The following is a 19,725-nucleotide window of genomic DNA, read 5'->3' on the forward strand; positions in this document are numbered from 1 at the left end:
AGCTATAGCTACTTCACATGTGAGATCTCAAGAACAGCTAGCCGACATTCTAACAAAGGTACTTGCCATTTAGTCGGCAATACCAAAAACCTCTCTAACGGCCTCCCATGTTATCTTCCCCTTTCTCCCTGTTTATTTAACCCACTCTTGTTGATGAGCATAAGATGAATAAAATAAGTGCAGAGTGTTTACCCCTGTGGACGTAGGCAAACAGCCTAACCACGTAAATCTCATGTGCTTTCATTGTGAGTGTGCTTGCTCCCTGCGCTTCTCCTTATCTTGTAACAAAACTTACCCTTAGAGCAAAACAGCTTGATTGGGATTGTTGTGGGCGCTTTTAACAGATACCCAAAAGGTGTTTTCTGATTTAAGTTTTGAATGCTCAAAAGATGGTTCGGTGAAGTGGGATTTCTGCCATGGAATGGGATGCCATTCATGATCAGATTGAACAGCATGAAAAAGTCAGCCTGCATTGTAAAACCTGGTACAAACTCCGTAATTTTTTGCCTCTCTTTGCTGGATTTGATAATTGATGAAACACTAAAATTCTCTCTCTCTCTCTCTCTCTCTCTCTCTCTCTCTCTCTCTCTCTCTCTCTCTCTCTCTCTCTCTCTCTCTCTCTCTCTCTGTGTGTGTGTGTGTGGAAAGCTGTCCTTTTTAATACACATGAACCCTCATGCAAATGTCATATATAACAAAAGAGAAAGATATGAATTTAGCACATACTTCATTCAGGAAAAAGAAAGAAACAAACGTTACCTGATTGGATATATACGGTTTGTACCAGTCAGTGGTGTAAAATGTAAATTGTTTTGATTATCCAGATAAGAAATTCCATGCCAGGATTGCACCTATGTCTACCTCAGGCAATGTGGCTATGGTTTAAATCTAAAACGAAACCATATGCAACCTGTGTTTTCCTACTTGTGATCAAGCCAACACTTTCACAATTAAGAAAATAGTATATGATCTATTCAAATGTCAAACTGAACCATTCTCTGGGTGAAAGTTTAATTTTGAAGGCCTTGCTGGGACCATCATAAAGGCTAAAGCTCTAGACATGCCACCCTCTCAAATTAGTTTGCATTAATTCAGCACAATCTCGGCTTGGTCTTCAACTACACAACTTGCAACACATAAACGGTACACCTTAAACTGGAGTGGATTAAGAAGCTACGATTAGGAAGGCCTTTCTCTATAAAAACCTTCATGAGACCCACCCAAGGGGTTTGAAGTAAAGATGCACACGACCCGGGCCTAGGCTGTCCGAACTCGGCTTGCTTCAAAATGTATATGTTCAAGCTCAACTCAAGCAGTGTTCAGGCTCGGTTCTGAGCTCGAGCTTGACCGTTATTCCGAAAATAAACTGCCAGAATAGACGAGTTTTAAACCCCCAATCTTTCACAACAAAACACAACCGACGCACCATCAATGCAGCCTTTATTTTGTGAATATTAAGGCCCGGAAAATGTACATATAGTTAAAACCTACTAGATTGTAGAAGAGAAAAATTTCCAAGTGAAGTTTGAAATGGCAACCCGCTACGGAGACAACGACTATGGTGAATTCATTTGCAAATATGTTATATATATATATACTCTAATGCAAGGCTTATCAAGCTTTTCGAGCTTAGTGGAGATCAACAACTTGAACAAGCTTGGTGCGTTTATCCACACTGAGCCTGGACTTCTGTTCAAGCTCAGCTCATTTATTTTTTGAAGAAGATCGAGCTTAAACATATCGAGCCCAAGCCCAAGCTAGCTCGGCTCATTGTACATCCCTAGTTTGAAGTAGTGGGATGGGACTTAAACTGTTTGACGGTGCATAAGCCAAACTTGGCGACTCCCTGGGGTAAGTCTCTGCGCCTAGAGCGGTTTCTCTCAGTAGAAAAAAAAAACATGAGACAAAATGGCCATATCGCATCATCCGACTTTGATAGATCAAGGCCCACTAGGGCTTAGCACATCAATCCTCAGGCTGGTTCGTGATGTTGCAAGTTGGATGGGCATCATGAGTTTCGACCCCAGAGAGCACATCCCTCATCGCAAGGCCGAAACTGGATCTTTTCGCTAACGAGCAAGGACATGTTACGTCGATGGATGATGAAACAAGGCATGGGTCAACAGATTGCACCTTATAATGGACAAAAAATCAACGGTTTCCTTTCTAACAGGTATCCACGAAACTAGTTGGTTCCAGATTTTAACACATGCTTGAGCTGTGGCTAATTTCCATAGATTCAATCAGCCCATTTCCACTCTTTCATATCTAGGGGAAACAAGCAGAATGCATTTGTTTAATTGTTTTTATGTTTTTTTATACAAGCTAGATGGGAATAACTCTATGTGATTCGAAGCCAAAAGCCCTGGGTTATGATAGTGCAACCTAACATCCAGCTCTCATACAATCCCATGTTTTAATAAGCCTACTTACCCAGGAACGATCACAAGATTTTAGAATCATATAATGCATTTTAATGTGATTCCATTTTCCTTTAAAGGACAATTGAATAGCAAAGAAACCATAAAGAACGATCATACCATTGATTATTTGAAAGAGTAATGGATCTGTTTGAGGGGAGGGAAGTCTATGGTACAGTGTCATTTTCTTTTCAATACCAATATATAGAAATACCAAAAATAATATATTTATACAAACTATATCAGATGTAACATTAATTTCCAATGCCAAAACTGCAAACCAGAATTTTGGCAAGGCTCAATATCCCAGCTAGAATAAAAGGATAGCCAGTTCAATCAGCAGTAAATAAAGTCCAGTTTTACGAATCATAGTGATTTACCCATACTATGAACCCCTTGATCACATATTTTAAACAGCTCCTGTTAATAAAGTAGCTCACTTCACAACGTTCATGGAAGCCCGAAATGAAAATTCCTTTTTGGAAGTCGTTATCCAACTTACTCTCAGATAAACAAGAGTCATAGTTTCAATAACCAACACCGGATTAAGGTAGAAAAAAGACAATTTATCATCCTCATTTTAAAATATTAGAGCATTAATAGGGTCAGCTCACACCTTACACTGTTATCAAGTTTTTTCTCTTCTTTTTCAGTAGGCAAGCTGGGGGACAACCCCCAAGGGTTCGAACCCAACATCCGAAACATCCGCAAGTTACGATAGTGCTATCCTGTCTAATTATATCATAATTATCAAGTGCTCAACAGGTAGGCCTCACAGTTCATGTCAAAATGCTACTGGACCATAACTATCCTATATTAAGAACTATGAACCAAGCTAAGTAAGATCATAAAGAATTGTTTTCTCACGAGATATCTAGCCACCATCATCTCCTGATTAACTTAATAAAACACCTTATTTAATTCATGTGAGAATTCCATCGGCTATGACAATGAGGGTGCTAAACATTCCCAAGCCAGATGCAAAAAGTTTGTGTCAGCTGGTCGGTATACTAAAAACTATGCCACATCTTGTAAAATAATGAACTAAAGAAAATAATAACTTAAACACAAGCTCCAAATTGCAATCCTATATGTTTCCAGTGACAAAATAACCTCAGAAAGTACTCCAGACAACAAAACCAGTTTTCCACAGAACTGAGACATTTTTAGTTTCTAATCTAAAAGCTAATGATAGCTCTAGAGTTCATCTACCTACACCTTGATGGCATACTTCCTGATCGGGAAGTACTTCTCCCGTTTCTTCTCACGCTCCGTCTTCAAAGATGCCTGCACGTGTGAAGCCAAGTGTGAATGAACTTGACCAACAAAAAGCAAATGATCACCATAACTACCTATGTGCACACGTGTCCATAAATGAGAGAGATAGAGAGAGGTATTCTTCCAAGCTAAAAAGGTAAACAACGTTAAAAGTTGAAACAAAATATACCGACTATGGTTTATAATTCAAGAGACATGTGAAATTAAGCAATTAGACTATCGAAAAAAATTGTCTATATATAGTATATATATAAATACATAAATGCACACACATACGCATGTGTGTATATATATAAGCACCAGTGTGGTGTTACTTTTTACTGATGAGGAATAGCAACTGTAGATTGTTAATTTAATTTATTGTATGAATTTATGCATAATGACTTGATGATATGATAATTGTTTTTATTTCATTAGTGTTAACTTAAAACTGTTAAAGATTACATTTATATACCTACCTGCAACCAAGTTTTTTTAAAGTGCCGCACCCGCACCCGCACCCGCACCCGCACCCGCACCCGCACCCGTATCCGTATCCGCACCTATGTGACATAGCCTGCAAGCTAATAGTCCTGACTCCTGAGGGTAGAGTTTACAAGTTGAAAAGGGCTTTGTATGGACTCAAACAGGCATCTCCGGTTTGGTTTGAAAAAATCAGTTCTACCATCAGATCTCTTAGTTTTAAGCAGAGTTATCATGACCCAGCTTGTTTGTATCATCCTCCATACAAGGGAAATGCATATTCTTCTAATGTGTTGATGAAATGATTATTACAAGAGACTATTTGCAGAAGGTGGATAATACCAAGAAGAAACTGCCTAGTATTTTTGAAATGAAAGATCTGAAAAATCTGAAGTATTCCTTTGGTTTAGAAATAGTAACTTTTAACATAAAATTTTCAAAAAAATCAAAAAATCATGAAAATCAAAAAAATAATAGCAAAAAATCTAAAAAATCATAACATGCGAAGCAGTGATGAATTTCACAAAATACAACCATAAAATCACATATGAAGAATTTATGTCTCTATGAGCTGCATAAGACATCATTAAACATCAAACTTAGTTGTCAAAAGTGGTTGTTGGAGCCTATGTGAAAGACCCTTAAAAGGATTAGTCGGCCTAGGCGGGACCAAAAAAATAAAACATCAAGAGAGCAAAAATTTTACAATAAATAATTAAATTTAATAACAAACATATAACTGTAACTATGGATGAAGTGTGTAATTCAGTGTAACATGTCGCAAAATTCATGAAATTGCATAATATTGAACATACACCAAAACTTGAAGCACACCATCTGATTACTTTATATACATACATACATATAGATAGAAATGTATATAGAGAAAGAAAGAGTGAGGATTATCCTGCCCCTGTTTCGTTAGGTCACTGTTAAGGATCCTTCAAAAATCAGTTTTTAGATGTTTTATACTCGATATTAACTGTTAGATGTATTTATAATTGTTGCCGAATGGAGAACATGCAATTGATTAAGCACCTTTATACTGGATGTGCATTTTAAAGAGGTAAAAAAATCAATGATCGCTATCGTACTAAAATTTCATGATAAAATGTTCACATTTTTTACATCAAATCAATTTGAAACAAAACTTGTTTCTCAATAAATAAGTATTAATAAACACATCTAATTGTTAAAATTGGCATAAAACAACAAAAACTTTGATATTTGAAGGGTCTTAATGATGACGTCAAGAAAAAGGAAATAGGATGAACCTTGCTCATATATATATATATATATATATATATATATATATATATATATATATATATATATATATATATATATATATATAGGTAGGTAGGTGCAAAATGATATGTGCTAAATGAGTTTCTCAAGGTTTTCTGGTTTTATTTTTAAATTCTGGCCATACAGATGTGATCTGTGTACCTGATTTTATACGGATCAGCTCTTGAAGTGTTCGATTCCGACACATGGGTGGGGTTTTATAAGGTTCAAAAAATCAATTGTCAAAAATCCTTGTAAATTTTTGAGGCTCCAAATATAATTTTTTTCATCGAAAACACATGATCAGATGTGGATTCCAAGTAAATCAACCATACCCAACACATTTATGGGTTTGGAACTGCAAAAAAAAAACACTGGAAGGGCAGAAAAACTCATTTAGCACCTCTCTCTCTCTCTCTCTCTCTCTCTCTCTCTCTCTCTCTCTCTCTCTCTCTCTCTCTCTCTCTATATATATATATATATATATATATATATATATATATATATATATATATATATAAAGTTAATCCAACATTAAACTAGCTGTGTTTAGCATTAATAGATTTAACCTTATTAAAATGATTAAAAAACCATTAAAAGAATGATATTTTTTAATTTGCATGCTTACTTTTATGGGCATCACAGGTCTTTTGAACTTGGAGAGAATTGAAAATTCAAACACCTTTTCCAAAAAAAAGTAACTTTATGAATCTATCAAAGTTACCTTTTTAATCATGTATTTTTAAAAATGCATTCTTTTAAGAGTATTTTAGTCATTTTAATGAGGTTGAATCCATCTAATGTTAAACACAAGTACTTTAATGTTAGATTAACCTTATATATAAATAGATAGATAGATAACTAAAAAAACAAATATTATATGTGCGTGTCAAACATGCAGGCATAAATGTAAACAACAAAAATAAAAAAGAAGGAAAAGGGATTAAAAAAAGAAAATAAAAAAAGAAAAGAGTGGAAGGGCTAGATGAGGAAGAAAAAGAAAATTGAAAAAAAAAGAAAAAGGGAAAAAAAGAAAAAGGAAGAAGAAAAAGAGAAGTCGGAAGGGTGAAAGGAGGAAAAAAAAGGAAAAAAATAAGAAGGTAGAGAAGAAAAGAAAAAGAAAAAGAAAAGGAGAGAACAAAAAAAAAGCTTTTGGGGAGGGAGGAAGAAGGAAAAAAAAGGAAAGACAAAAAAACTTTTAAAAAATGACAATCATGTCTATGCGACATAGGCAGGGACAACCTAGGCAACTTAGGTCGAAAAACAAGGCCCTACCGCCTAGACCCATAAGCTTGGGAGGTGGCCCTCTGCCTAGGAGGAGCCTAAGTACAATTTTTGACAACTAAGTCATCAATTATCTCACAACAATGCAAAAAATTAAAAATCTTACAATTAAGAACATAACAGAAGACTCATATTTTCATATTACATAAACAAATATTATGGCAATAGTTGCACTCGATTTTCATTCGTTACTTGAGTGTCACATTGTCATGCCAAGTCGTCTGATACCATCTTTGTTGGAGTGTGGAGCTTGATTTCTAACTTCATGTCATCTTTTTTTAGGGTAGTTTTGTAATTTTAATCATAATAGAGATTTTTTACCTTAACCCATTTTCTTGAGTGGAAAAATGGTGAAAATGCACTCTTACTTGAGCAAACTGCAAAAACCCTCTCCTTTGCTCATGGATCAGCCCCCAAATCGCTCTTATGACTTCTAGGGTTAGTGGATACCCCTCTAATAGACTCTACACAAATGAGGAAGTTTTCCCTCAAGAGTCTTTAAACCCCAATAAGTAAAAAAACATGTTTTGACCATTTTTAAAGTGTGTCGAACTGTATCATGTGATACGGCACGATATAGGGTTATATCATACCATATATACCGTACAGATATGATACACACTCGTATCGTGATATGAGTGTGTATCATATCGTGATATGTGTGTATCGTATCGCTTTTACTCATAATAACGATACATATCATATAGTACCATATTGTAAGAAACAGTACTATAGTTATAACACTGCTATGGTATGTTCTTTTCATTGTCTTCTTCTACAGAGTTGAGAGCTTACTGTTATGTTGATTTTGGGGGCTCTTCTTGAGATCGTCTTTCTACCACTGGATTTTGAATATTTTTTGGGAGTTCCTTAATCTCTTGAAAAAGTAAGAAACAACAAAAAGTTGTGTTATCTAATATCTAGAGGTGAAGCATAATACAGGGCTATGGCTCAAGTTTCAACTGAGATTGTATGGACAAGGTGGCTATTGAGAGAGTTAGGTGTTCATGTTGATGGTCAAATTTCCTTATATTGTGACAATATGAGTGTCATTCGTATTGCAAAGAATCTAGGGTTTCATGAAACAACTAAGCACATTGTAGTAGATTGACACTTTACAAGGAGGGCCTATGAAGATGGAGATACATAACTTGAGCATGTGGGCTCTAAGGATCATATTGCAAATGTGTCCACTAAGAATCTTTCTCCTTTACATTTAGTTCATTCATTTCCAAGCTTGGGATGATTTCACTAGCGTCATGTCAAGTGTTGAGACTTATGTCTAATATGTATATTACCGTTCTTCTGTGCTACAAAGTTTCTCTTATCATCTTCTTCTTTTCTCTCTCTCTCATGGTTGGAACTCTATTGCTTTGATGGTATCACAACCATAGTCAGAGATATCGGCAATATTTTCAAAATATCATAATATTATCACTGCATTTTCAGCAAGCAATATTAAAGGTAAAATATCACAATATTTTGAAAAGATCATCAATTGGATAATATTGTGATATTATCAAGAGAATATCGTGATATTCTTGAGATAGTATCGCCATATAGTCAATTATTATTACTTTTTTTATTCATTTTATACATATTAAATGTGTTTCTTCTTTATTTTATATTTTTACTTATTTCATTTATTATATATGTATTTCATTATCTAAACATGATGTTTTCTTACTTATTTTTGTTCTTTTTATATTTTTTTAAGCCCCGAGATTTTCATGAGATTTTTTCAAGATTTATCACCAAACCTATAATATTGCGAGAAATAGCACCGTCGAGATATAGCCGATATTGATATTTGTGACTATGATCACCAACATACCAATGATTAACAAACAGCTAACTCGCACATGAGTTTAATCATCAAAGCTCATGAAATATGTAGAAGCAAAACTAAGCAAAAATGTGACACATGCCTTGTAATGAAACCAACAAAATCACAATAGAGTGCCACTATGGGCTACAATAGAGCACAAATACAAAATGGTCACTTATGGACAAAATACACTCTTCACAATGGACATATACTCCAACACCTCACAAAGAGATACAAGAGATAAAAATATAAGTCCTTCACATTAACAAAATGCTTAGAAAAGCAAAACCTACACAATAGGGAAGATCCCTATTTATAGACACAAGAGAGGACAAAGGGGACTAGTCCCCAACGGTCATATATATATATATATATATATATATATATATATATATATATATATATATATATATATATATATATATATATATATATATATATATATATATATATCCTCATTCAACAAAAATTTTTGTTCCTTATTTTTCTTAGAGCATTTCAACTGAAAAAATTCAGATTCTTCTGTTGAAAAAGAAATTTAGTATCAGCTATATCGAGCTAAGTCAATCAGACTATTAGTTTATAAACTCTTTAGCATCCAGGTGCAAGGCACCATAATGCTGTAAGGATTTGAACGTTGGAGAGTATGAAATAACATGACAGAAAATTGATCAGCCCAATGATTACTAGAAGTAGATCTTAAGTACTTGAAAACAGCAATAATATTCTTATGATTATGAATCAGATAGTGAATCAGCACATCCTACAAGTTGGAATATAAAGGCAATTTTCATCTACAAAAAACATATAAACAATATAAAATATGTACCCATAATAAGTGCAGTCTCATAAAAAACACAACATATTTGCCAAAAAAGAAACAAAACAGAACTGTAGATATATGCAAAAAAACAACACAAGCTACAATGACACCGACAAAGGGTTCTGCTCCAGAGAGGGTAAGCTAACTCCAAAAAACCATCCTCATTTCGGGATACAGGCTCCAACTTGTCTGCACGAAGCCAGAATCTCTAATAATCGACAGTTAGTCATATGGCCATGAAAACCTTGTTATTAAGGTCATTTTTTGAAAATCAAGTTGGCTAGCCTCACATCATACATTTTGCATTAGGAACCCAATTATCTCATATAACACCTATTAAAGTTGAATTAAGGATGGCTTGGAGCAAAATGTGTCGACTATGTAACATTTCAAATTAAAAACAAATCATTGGCACATTTTTTATATATGCATTGGTTTCATTGGATCACATCAGAGGAGAATGGTTGTAAAACACAGTGACATAAGTGGGCACCGCAATATGAAACTATGAGGTGAAACAAGCAACCTACCTTTTTCTTTCCCCTCGTAAATTTTAAGTATCTTCACAACATTATCAACAATTGTCATGGCAATCATATGAGATGCCAGATACGCGGATCAAGTGCAATGAGAAACTAGAAACTTTTTTAGCTCAAAACTACGATTTGGTAATTCCTTTTAATAATTGTGTGCAGCATAAATTGTTCTAAGTCAGAGACTAAAAACCCATATGTTTGAAACTTCGATGGACCTAGATCCCACTATAACAAGCCTGTATCCTATAAAACATAACGATGATGTTGCTTTATGAACTAAAAGTAGGTTATAAGAATCCGGAATCTTTATCCGGTTACAAGGCCTATGCAAAAGTAAATATTGATAGGAATAGTAGCTTCAACCCAATTAAGGAAACAAGAGGTATTTAAATGCATTTAAGTGGGGGGGAAGAAGAAGATTTACTAATTAGCGTATAATTTTCTAAGATATATGCATGAGCAGCATTTTTTATACACCCAACTAGTGACAGCGTGTGTGCGTGTGTGTGTGAGAGAGAGAGAGAGGTCGACCTGATGCTTGGTGAGGCGTTGTCGGATGGCTCGGGTCTTCTTGGGCCTGAGGTCGAGGGGCAGGTATTTCTTTGTTTTGTAGGCCTCCCTGAGCGCTGCCTTCTGCTTCTGCGAGATTACTGTCAGCACCTGCGCGATCGACAGCCTCACAACCTTTCTGCATTTCGCCCAAAATAAAACAAAAAAAAAAGTCCCACAAAACTCAGCGCAAACCGAACAGAACACCAAAGCAATCCAAACCCTGGGAGATACGAAGAAAGCTTGAAATCATCCCAACCGAGAGCCAAACGGCAGAATCCGAACCTAAAACAAACACTAGAAAAGATCAAAAGAACGATGAGGAGGAAGAGGAATCACATCTTGGAGAGCTTGTTCGGGGCGCCACCAGTGACCTTGGCGACGCGGAGCAGAGCGAGCTCGGCCTTCAGATCCTTCAGTTGGTTCAGAAGATCCGTCTTCGTCTTTGCCCTGAGCTCGTGAACCTTGATCCTCGCTACCCAAGAGGAAAAGGAATACCAGGGAAATTTCGAGTCAGAAAATGAGATGAAAACATGACGAAAACGAAAGGAAGGGATGGAAAATAGAATCGTAGGATTTTGATTGGGAAAAGGAAACATCGATCTCACCCATGGCGACAATGATGGAGGCGCTCTCGTCCGCAGAGGAAGGAATGCGAGGGAAGAGGGGGTCTGGTTTCTTTACATTTTAGGGTTTAATAGTCATTTACTCTTCTACCCTTAAAATATTGACTTATTTACAAGTGAAAACGGGTCGGATCTGGATAGGGTTCATGGTTGATAGCAGTAAAGATGCATAAGCGGGATATAAACGGTTTGAATTCGGGTCGGATGTGGCCAATACAATATTCCACTAATTTGATGTTGGCTAAACGGTTTTAAATTTCAATTCTGATCTGGAAGGTGAAAAGCTCATACTAGATCCGCCCTTTTACATGTAAAGAGATTCGATTATCTTTCGGGTTCGAATATTTGTAGGATTGGTTTGCAAAAAATCAAAAGATTCAAAACCATATTTGCATCTGATTATAATCGGATCTGGTTTTGGCTTTCCAGGTGCAATGAAACATAATCGATTTCGATCCGGTGTCTGATAAAACCTGATCCATGCCAAATTCCAAGTTTGATGGGATCTGCCAAAACCTAGTTTGGTTCAACATGATTAAAATCCTATCTTCTTATGTACTCGGATTCAGATTTTGGTCAGATCTGGATTGTTGTTGTATCCGAACTTGGATTTATATCTGACTTGGATTGAGACTCGAATTCCAAACCAAATTTTGGCTCCTGAAGGTGCAAATCGGGCACTGTTCCAGATCATTAGCGGTGTCAACGGGTCGGGTTTGGCTCGGACCCAGGTGAAACCATACTTGAATCAGATTTTTGGGTATGGTATTGGGACCGGACCCGAGTTCAATCGGGTCTACTATAAGAAAAAAACATATCCAGACCCAATAAGAACTACATGAACCAAACCCGTGCCATACCTGGTAAAACCATATTTTTTATAATTCTTACATTGAAAATTTGCGGGTCTTAAACTGAATTGGGGTTGGGTGTGGGTCATGTATTAATCAGACCTTCAGTCCAGACCCGGGTCTTAATCCGGTCTTCTTATTTATCACCTTACCCGGACCCTATAAGGTTTGGTCCGGGCCAGGTCAGGGTAAACCGGACCCGTTGACACCCCTACAAATCATATACCGATAGGCCAGATCATAGTAGATATGGATAAGAACCCAAGTTTTATGCACCAAATACCAAACAGGCATCAGGATCTGAGCTAGATCTGATATAGCAGAGCTGAAGCCGGATCCAACGTTGACATGATCATGTTGGATCCGATGAAAAGAAGATTAGAAAGATGGATTTTATATTTAAAAGGTGCAAATTGGTTGGATTTTATCCAAATCTCAATCTAGATCGACAAAAAAATGTTGATTATGTATGCTAAATTTGAGTCCGATCCAAAATGCATTGAGTTCTTATTTTAAGAACGGAACAATGTGTCAAATTCAGTCGGGCTCAATCCATTGCACACTGTTCATACAGAAAGGAATCTCTGTGTTACTAAAAGGGTTGGATCAGGTCTAATATCCAACAAAATTTATAGCCCAAACCCAACCCGAGTGGGTTTAAGGTCTGGTTCAGGTCAACACGAATAATGTTATAATCAGTACCTTGTGTGCACGTTGAGATTAAGGTCCGATCAAATACTTGAAATATAACTAATCCACTGATAGCACTAGGGATGGTTAACGGGCCGGCCAGCCCAATGGGCCAAGCCTAATGGGCCCGCCATGGGCCGGGTTTAGGCCAAAATTTTAGGCCCGAGCTCATTAGGTATAGAAACCCGGCCCATTATATAAATGGATCAGGTCTGGGTCAGCTTGTGGGCTACTTGTAATAGCTCAAAATTCTAACCCAAAAAACACATAAATTTGTTTTTTTTTAACAGCAAAAACAACATTTTGCTTTTAGTTAAAACTTTAGCCGAGTTATAGATCATACAAGCATCTCAATTGAAGTACTCAACTAAATTAAAACATGAATAACATATATCGTTCAACCTTTCGCTTTTGGTTAAAACTTTAGGCGAGTTAAAGATCATACAATCATCTCAAGTGAAGTATAAAAGTGAATTAAAACATGAATAACATATATATAGTTCAATTCAATCACAATTAAATTAACAATTTATTCAGAGCATCCTAAGTCCAAAACAAATAATAGGTGATGTTTGAAAACGTAAATCTCAAAAGAAAAAAAATTGGCTCTCGACACCATCGTGGCATCCTGTCATCACAAGGCTTCTCAGTCATTACCTACATATGTTAAAATCGGGATCAGACTCGTCAAGTCTCAGTAAAAAATACAATAGTGCAGTGCATATGGATAGAACCAATAATACATAGAACATGCATTCATTCACATGCATACTTCAATTAAGCAGTTATCTCAATAAGAACATGACATCAATTTCAAAACAGTTAAGTAGTTACTTCAATCAGAAATATTATCAATTTCAAATACATGTCATAATTTAACTCAGATGCAAATATTATAATTATGTATTAATAGTTAAATAATGCATGTACTTACCGGTATGTATCATATATCACCTTCATGCATGAGAGGCTTTAACATCTTTTATTTATGTTTTCTTAATTAAGTGATGCATGAAATGTCAAATTAAATAACGGTTTCAATATCTATAATTTGTAGCTACTAACACATATCAGTGTTCTAGATGAAGGCACCATTGAGGGGTATATTCAAATAATTTGTAACTTATTAACCTGACAGTATACATTTCACCAATGTTGGGCGAAGGACGACTATCATCGAGAGTGAGAGGTCTCAACACCTCTAACTTGATATATCAGACTTCACTCATGAGTTACAATACCTACCACCCCGCGGTTGCAGTGGTAGTCAGATCTCCTATCTTTATGGCTAGGGAGAAGCAATCTTTTGTACTTTAAACAATATCTCACGGAGTCAAAAGTACAACTTATCATCTCATTCTAAGTATCAATAGAATTAATGTTCATTATTTATTTTATTAATTCAGTTGGCATACATGTATCAACACAGTTAACCATTTTTATTAAGGTCATCAGTCTCTAGTTTAGGCACAAACATGTATGATTTCAGTTAACCAATCATAGGTTATTAGCTTCAATTGAGCACATTCATGCATGAATCATACATTATCACAATGCATGTTAAGCATATTAGAGTATTATGCATAAACACAATCCAATAACATCCATATGCATATTTCAATATCATGCATTGACATATCACACAGATGCTTATTTCAATAACATGCATGGGTACACTACAATATCATGCATTTACATAATTCAATAATGCATTGCATAATTCAATAACATGCAATGGTCATTAACATACATACATATGATCAGTTTACATGCATGCACTTATCATACCGAAAATCATGGCATTAGGCAATACCTATATCATCTACACACAATCGGCCAGATCCCTTACACGAGGTCGTTTGTGCAAAATTTATGATGAGCACTTACTCATATCTGTACACACTAAGTTCAGGTCCCAAAATTTTACCATAGGTACCCACATATGTTAGCTTTCAAACCTCATTCCGAACAACATTGTGAATTGAAAATTGCAAACCAAATATCAAAAATTGTTTTTTTTAACTGTATGTAACATATTCGATTTTTGGCACATGACTGTCATCAAAGTTTAGTCATTATGAATTTTAAAAATAAAAATAATTTTTTTTATTAAGACTCTTAAATCTCTTAGATTTCAAACACAAAAAACCTTGCATAAAAATTCATTACCAATAAATAATTTAAAAATCAGAAATCACACTATTCGTGGAACAGGAGAGAACCTATTTCTAAAAAATCCAGATTTTTATCATATTTATGTGATTTTTTGATACTTACTGGAAATGAGAAAATTTTCAAGTTTTTTATTTCATGTCATATCATGTGTGCTCTTACACGTGTCAAAATCTTGTCCCAAAATCACTGAGAAAAATAAATCATGCAATTGAACATGTCAGAAACTCCCTCCAAACCAAGCATATGTTCTGTCTCGTTTTAAAACAAGCTTCTCTTTCAAACCATGCCACCCTTGGGTCCCATTTTTTTTTTTTTGGAATATCTTCTACTTGTATAGAAGACCTCAATTTTTTTGACGACCATAGGGCACTCAGTTTGGGAGTTCCAAATCCGTTTTTGTAACTGAACAAGTCCCAAATCACAAAACTGTGTATAATTATTCAATCAAGCACTTCAATTTTATTTTAACATGTAAAATCATTCTGGTGCACACATGATTTACAAACATTTCTACCACATTCTAATCATGTTGGGCTAAAAAAAATTATCTAATTCTGATAATGCATATCACCCGATTAACAAGTTTTTCATATACATGATATTCAAAAACATCACTTACCATTCAAAGAATTTTACAGACCTAATCATGCTTTTTATATAAGTTTAATATTAACTAAATACAGTGTTGCGCATGCCAACTCACTAAAATGAAAAGTTTAACTTAATTGATAGATTAATAATATTATCCAAAAGTTTAACTCCGCCTGTGTAGTTATACACTGCCGGTCCCAAGCCCGGATAAAGGAGGAGGGTTGCGGTAGGCCTGTGACAGCCAGCATAAAAACTTTGTCATATCCTATGAAAATGAACCAATATGAGAATTTCGTTGGGGCGTTCCCTACTGAGCGACGCGCTGTACTCTCTAGGCCCGGAGGCAGTGATAAATGTGCAAGGGTTGCTAGGTCGTCGCCCAGAAGCGACGCGTCACACCGGCGCCCGGGTGTGGTGTCAAATAGGCAAGGGTTCCCTCACTTTGTTGGACGGGTGGGGGTAAAGAAGTTAATCCAAGACCATAAAATTAGGTTAGCCACTTGGAACATAGGGTCTTTAACTGGTAAGTTGGTAGAGTTAGTAGATGTTATGTGTAGGAGAAAGATTGATATTTTATGTCTTCAAGAGACCAAATGGGTAGGTGAGAAAGCTAAAGTGATAGAACCTTGGGGATATAAGATTTGGTATACAGGAATAAATAGGAATAGGAATGGAGTAGGGATTGTTATGAGTCGTCAGTTTATAGATAATGTAGTTGAGGTCTGTAGGAAGGGTGATAGAATTTTACTTATTAAATTAGTATTAGGTACGGATATTATTAATATTATTAGTGTTTATGCACCTCAAGTAGGTTTAGATGATTCCATTAAGCATCAATTTTGGGAAGATTTAGATGGAGTAGTACAAGAGACATCTTATGGAGAAAAGCTTTTCATCGGCGGTGACCTTAATGGACATGTAGGCATTAGTAGGGATGGATTTGAGAATATCCATGGAGGCTATGGTATAGGAGAAAGAAATGAAAGTGGAGAAAGGATTTTAGATTTTTGTTTGTCCTATGATATGATCTTAGCAAACACTTGGTTTAGGAAGAGGGAGTCTCACCTAGTAACATTTAAAAGTGGGGTTAATACGAGTCAGATAGATTTTTTCCTACTTAGAAAGAGAGATAGGGGTTGTTGCATCGATTGTAAGGTTATACCAGGAGAAAGTGTAGCTATACAACACAGAGTCTTAATTTTAGATCTTAGAATTAGACAATGCCGCAAAAGGGATAGACATAGGATAGATCCTAGAATTAAGTGGTGGGCACTGAAAGGAGCTAAACAAGGAATGTTTGTAGAGCAGGTAGTTAAGGAAGTTGATTGGTGTCTCAAGGAGGATTCAGAATCAATGTGGAATAAGATAGCGGGTGGTATGAGAAAAGTAGCTAAGGAGGTATTGGGTGAGTCTAAAGGCGGTGCACCACTAGGTAAGGATACATCATGGTGGAACGAGGATGTCAAATTAGCTATTAAGGTTAAAAGAGAGTGTTATAGAAATCTAAGTAAGAGTCGTGATAATGAGAATTTGGAGAAGTATATGATAGCAAAGAAGGAAGCTAAAAAAGTTGTTCGAAACGCGAGGGCTAAGGTATATAAGGAGGTTTATGACAAGTTGGATACCAAAGAAGGCGAGAAGGATATTTATAGGCTTGCAAAGATGAGAGATAGGAAATCGAAGGATTTGGGTATGGTTAGATGTATCAAAGATGAAACGCAAAGGGTTTTAGTCAAAGATGAGGAGATTAAGGAGAGATGGAAAGATTATTTTGATAAGCTATTTAATGATAGTCATGCTCAAGATCTTGGAGACTTCTCCATTCCTTTTCATGAGATAAATCGTGACTTCATGCGCAAGATTCAAAAGAAAGAAATTGCAGAGGCTTTGAAGAAAATGAAATCAAGAAGGGCAGTTAGCCCAGATGGTATACCTATCGAGGCTTGGAAATGCTTGGGAGAGAAAGGTTTAGAATGGTTGACAAATCTTTTTAACTTGATTTGGCGAACAAATAAGATGCCTAATGAGTGGAGGAAGAGTACTTTGGTGCCTTTATATAAGAATAAGGGTGATATACAAGATTGCACAAACTATCGTGGTATAAAACTCATGAGTCATACTATGAAACTTTGGGAGAGGGTGATTGAGTCTAGGTTGAGGAAGGTTGTCATGATATCGGAGAATCAATTTGGTTTTATGCCTGGAAGATCAACTATGGAAGCTATACATCTTCTTAGACAACTTATTGAAAGATATAGAGAGAGGAACAAAGATTTGCATATGGTTTTTATTGATTTAGAGAAGGCATACGATAGAGTACCTAGGGACGTTCTCTGGTGGACAATGATGAAGAAAGGTGTTTCTCTCAAGTACATTAGTATAATTAAAGATATGTATGAAGGAGTAGTAACCAATGTCCGCACTTGTGGAGGGGTGACAACCAATTTCCCGATAACGGTTGGGTTACATCAAGGATCTGCTTTAAGCCCTTTCCTGTTTGCAATAGTGATGGATGAGCTTACGAGATCAATTCAAGAAAATGTACCGTGGTGTATGTTGTTTGCTGATGATATTGTTTTGATTGATGAGTCTAGAGCTGGGGTTAATGCTAAGTTAGAATTATGGAGACAGACATTGGAAGCTAGAGGTTTTAAGTTGAGTAAGAGTAAGACTGAATATATGGAATGTCGGTTTAGTAAGCAACGAAGTAGTGATGGGAGTGTAGTGAAGCTTGGTGAGCAAGATATACCGGTGAATGATTATTTCAAATATTTGGGATCCATCATTCAAAAGTATGGAGAAATTGATGGAGATGTAAATCATAGGATAAAGGTTGGGTGGATGAAATGGAAAAGTGCTACTGGAGTGCTGTGCGATCGTAGAATGCCATTGCGGTTGAAGGGAAAGTTTTATAGGACGACTATTAGACCCGCTTTACTATATGGTACGGAATGTTGGGCTGCCAAGAGACATCATATTCAAAAAATGAGTGTAGCTGAGATGCGGATGCTTAGATGGATGTGTGGAAATACAATAAAAGATAAGATTCGGAACAAAGAGATACGTAAGAAGGTAGGTGTTGCACCCATTGAAAATAAGATGCGAGAGAATCGTTTACGGTGGTTTGGACATATTCGGCGAAGGCCTAATGATGCTCCAGTTAGAAGGTTGGAGAAATGGGAAAATATATTAGTTAAAAGAGGTCGGGGTAGGCCTAGGAAGACTTGGATGGAGATGATAGGAAAGGATATGAATGCTTTGAACCTCACCGAGGACATGGCGTTGGATAGAAATGATTGGAGGAAAAGGATTCATGTGGAAGACCCAAAATGAATTTCTTTTTTGGTTCATATCGCTGACCCCAATTGTTTTGGGATGAAGGCGTAGTTGTTGTTGTTGTTGTTGTATTTTTTACAAAAGACTTTTTTTCTTTTTTTCCTTTTCGGAGAATATACTAAGCATGTACATTAATTCTCAGATTCACTATGAATCTTATTTTTATTTGTACATACACAGACCATACATAATTCAATCTTAAACATGCTTTTGAAGACTCAATCCATTTCCTTTCAAAAACCAAGTAGCTGATTTTCTCCAAAACTGATTTGCTTGAAATCGTTTTGGAGTCCATCCCAATATGACTCATACCCAATCAATCTAAGGGCCTTATTGGATTGACATATTAAGTACAGTCTATACATATCGCTCACACCAACACGGACCCATAACAACCTTCAAAAATGTTTTCTATTTTCAATGAAAAAGATTTGATTTCTCTAAATTGGTGTTTACCGAACCATCTTTGGAGATCTAACTCCTCCACGATTTAGATCAGATCAGTGCTAAGGATGTTAAGGTTTGATATAAATTGTATATCATATTTTTTTTAAAACCTTCAATCAGCCAACAAAAATTATTTTTCTAATAAGGCTTGCTCTTTTCAAAAATTGGTTTTTCCTCAAAATCATTTTGGAGTTTCTTTTCTTTCGAAATCCATATCTAATCAGTTATAACAAATATTATGACTAATACATATACATATTTCACTAATTAGAACTCTCACAACATGCTTATGCATACTGGTCCTACTCACATAGATATGGGCTAAAGCATCCTTACCTCATAAATTAGAAATTGAAGCCTGGAACCAAATTGAGTAGGTGTATACGTTGGGTTGGCTGGATCATCTTATTGATCCTCCTTCTAACCGTAGTTCCACCACTTTCGATGGAGCTCTCCACGCTTGAAGAAGAAGAAGATGCAGGAGAGATAATTCAAAATTGGGAGAGAGAGAGAAAGAGTAGAGAGAAGGAATAAGGAGAATA

At 35.9% G+C, this 19,725-nt stretch overlaps 1 protein-coding gene across 1 annotated transcript; it reads right to left on the bottom strand.

Annotated features, from left to right (window-relative positions):
• Positions 1–3,449: 3,449 nt before the first annotated feature.
• On the bottom strand, positions 3,450–11,119 carry LOC149821271 (large ribosomal subunit protein uL29-like). The gene is made up of 4 exons (XM_089983006.1): positions 11,076–11,119; positions 10,807–10,942; positions 10,450–10,606; positions 3,450–3,707 (listed from the first exon to the last, which is right to left on the bottom strand). The coding sequence occupies exons 1-4, from the start codon at positions 11,077–11,079 to the stop codon at positions 3,633–3,635; spliced, it is 372 nt and encodes a 123-aa protein (XP_089839132.1). The 5' UTR covers positions 11,080–11,119; the 3' UTR covers positions 3,450–3,632.
• Positions 11,120–19,725: the final 8,606 nt, after the last annotated feature.

Source organism: Nuphar pumila, chromosome 12 (assembly GCF_984573655.1).
Source record: "Nuphar pumila chromosome 12, dmNupPumi1.hap1.1, whole genome shotgun sequence".
Taxonomy (NCBI): domain Eukaryota; kingdom Viridiplantae; phylum Streptophyta; class Magnoliopsida; order Nymphaeales; family Nymphaeaceae; genus Nuphar; species Nuphar pumila.

Coding starts and splice junctions, on each gene's coding strand:
- LOC149821271 (XM_089983006.1), bottom strand. Junction 10,607..10,806: donor CCGAACAAGCTCTCCAAGAT/GTGATTCCTCTT, acceptor GGCGAAATGCAG/AAAGGTTGTGAGGCTGTCGA. Junction 3,708..10,449: donor AACGCCTCACCAAGCATCAG/GTCGACCTCTCT, acceptor TCACACGTGCAG/GCATCTTTGAAGACGGAGCG.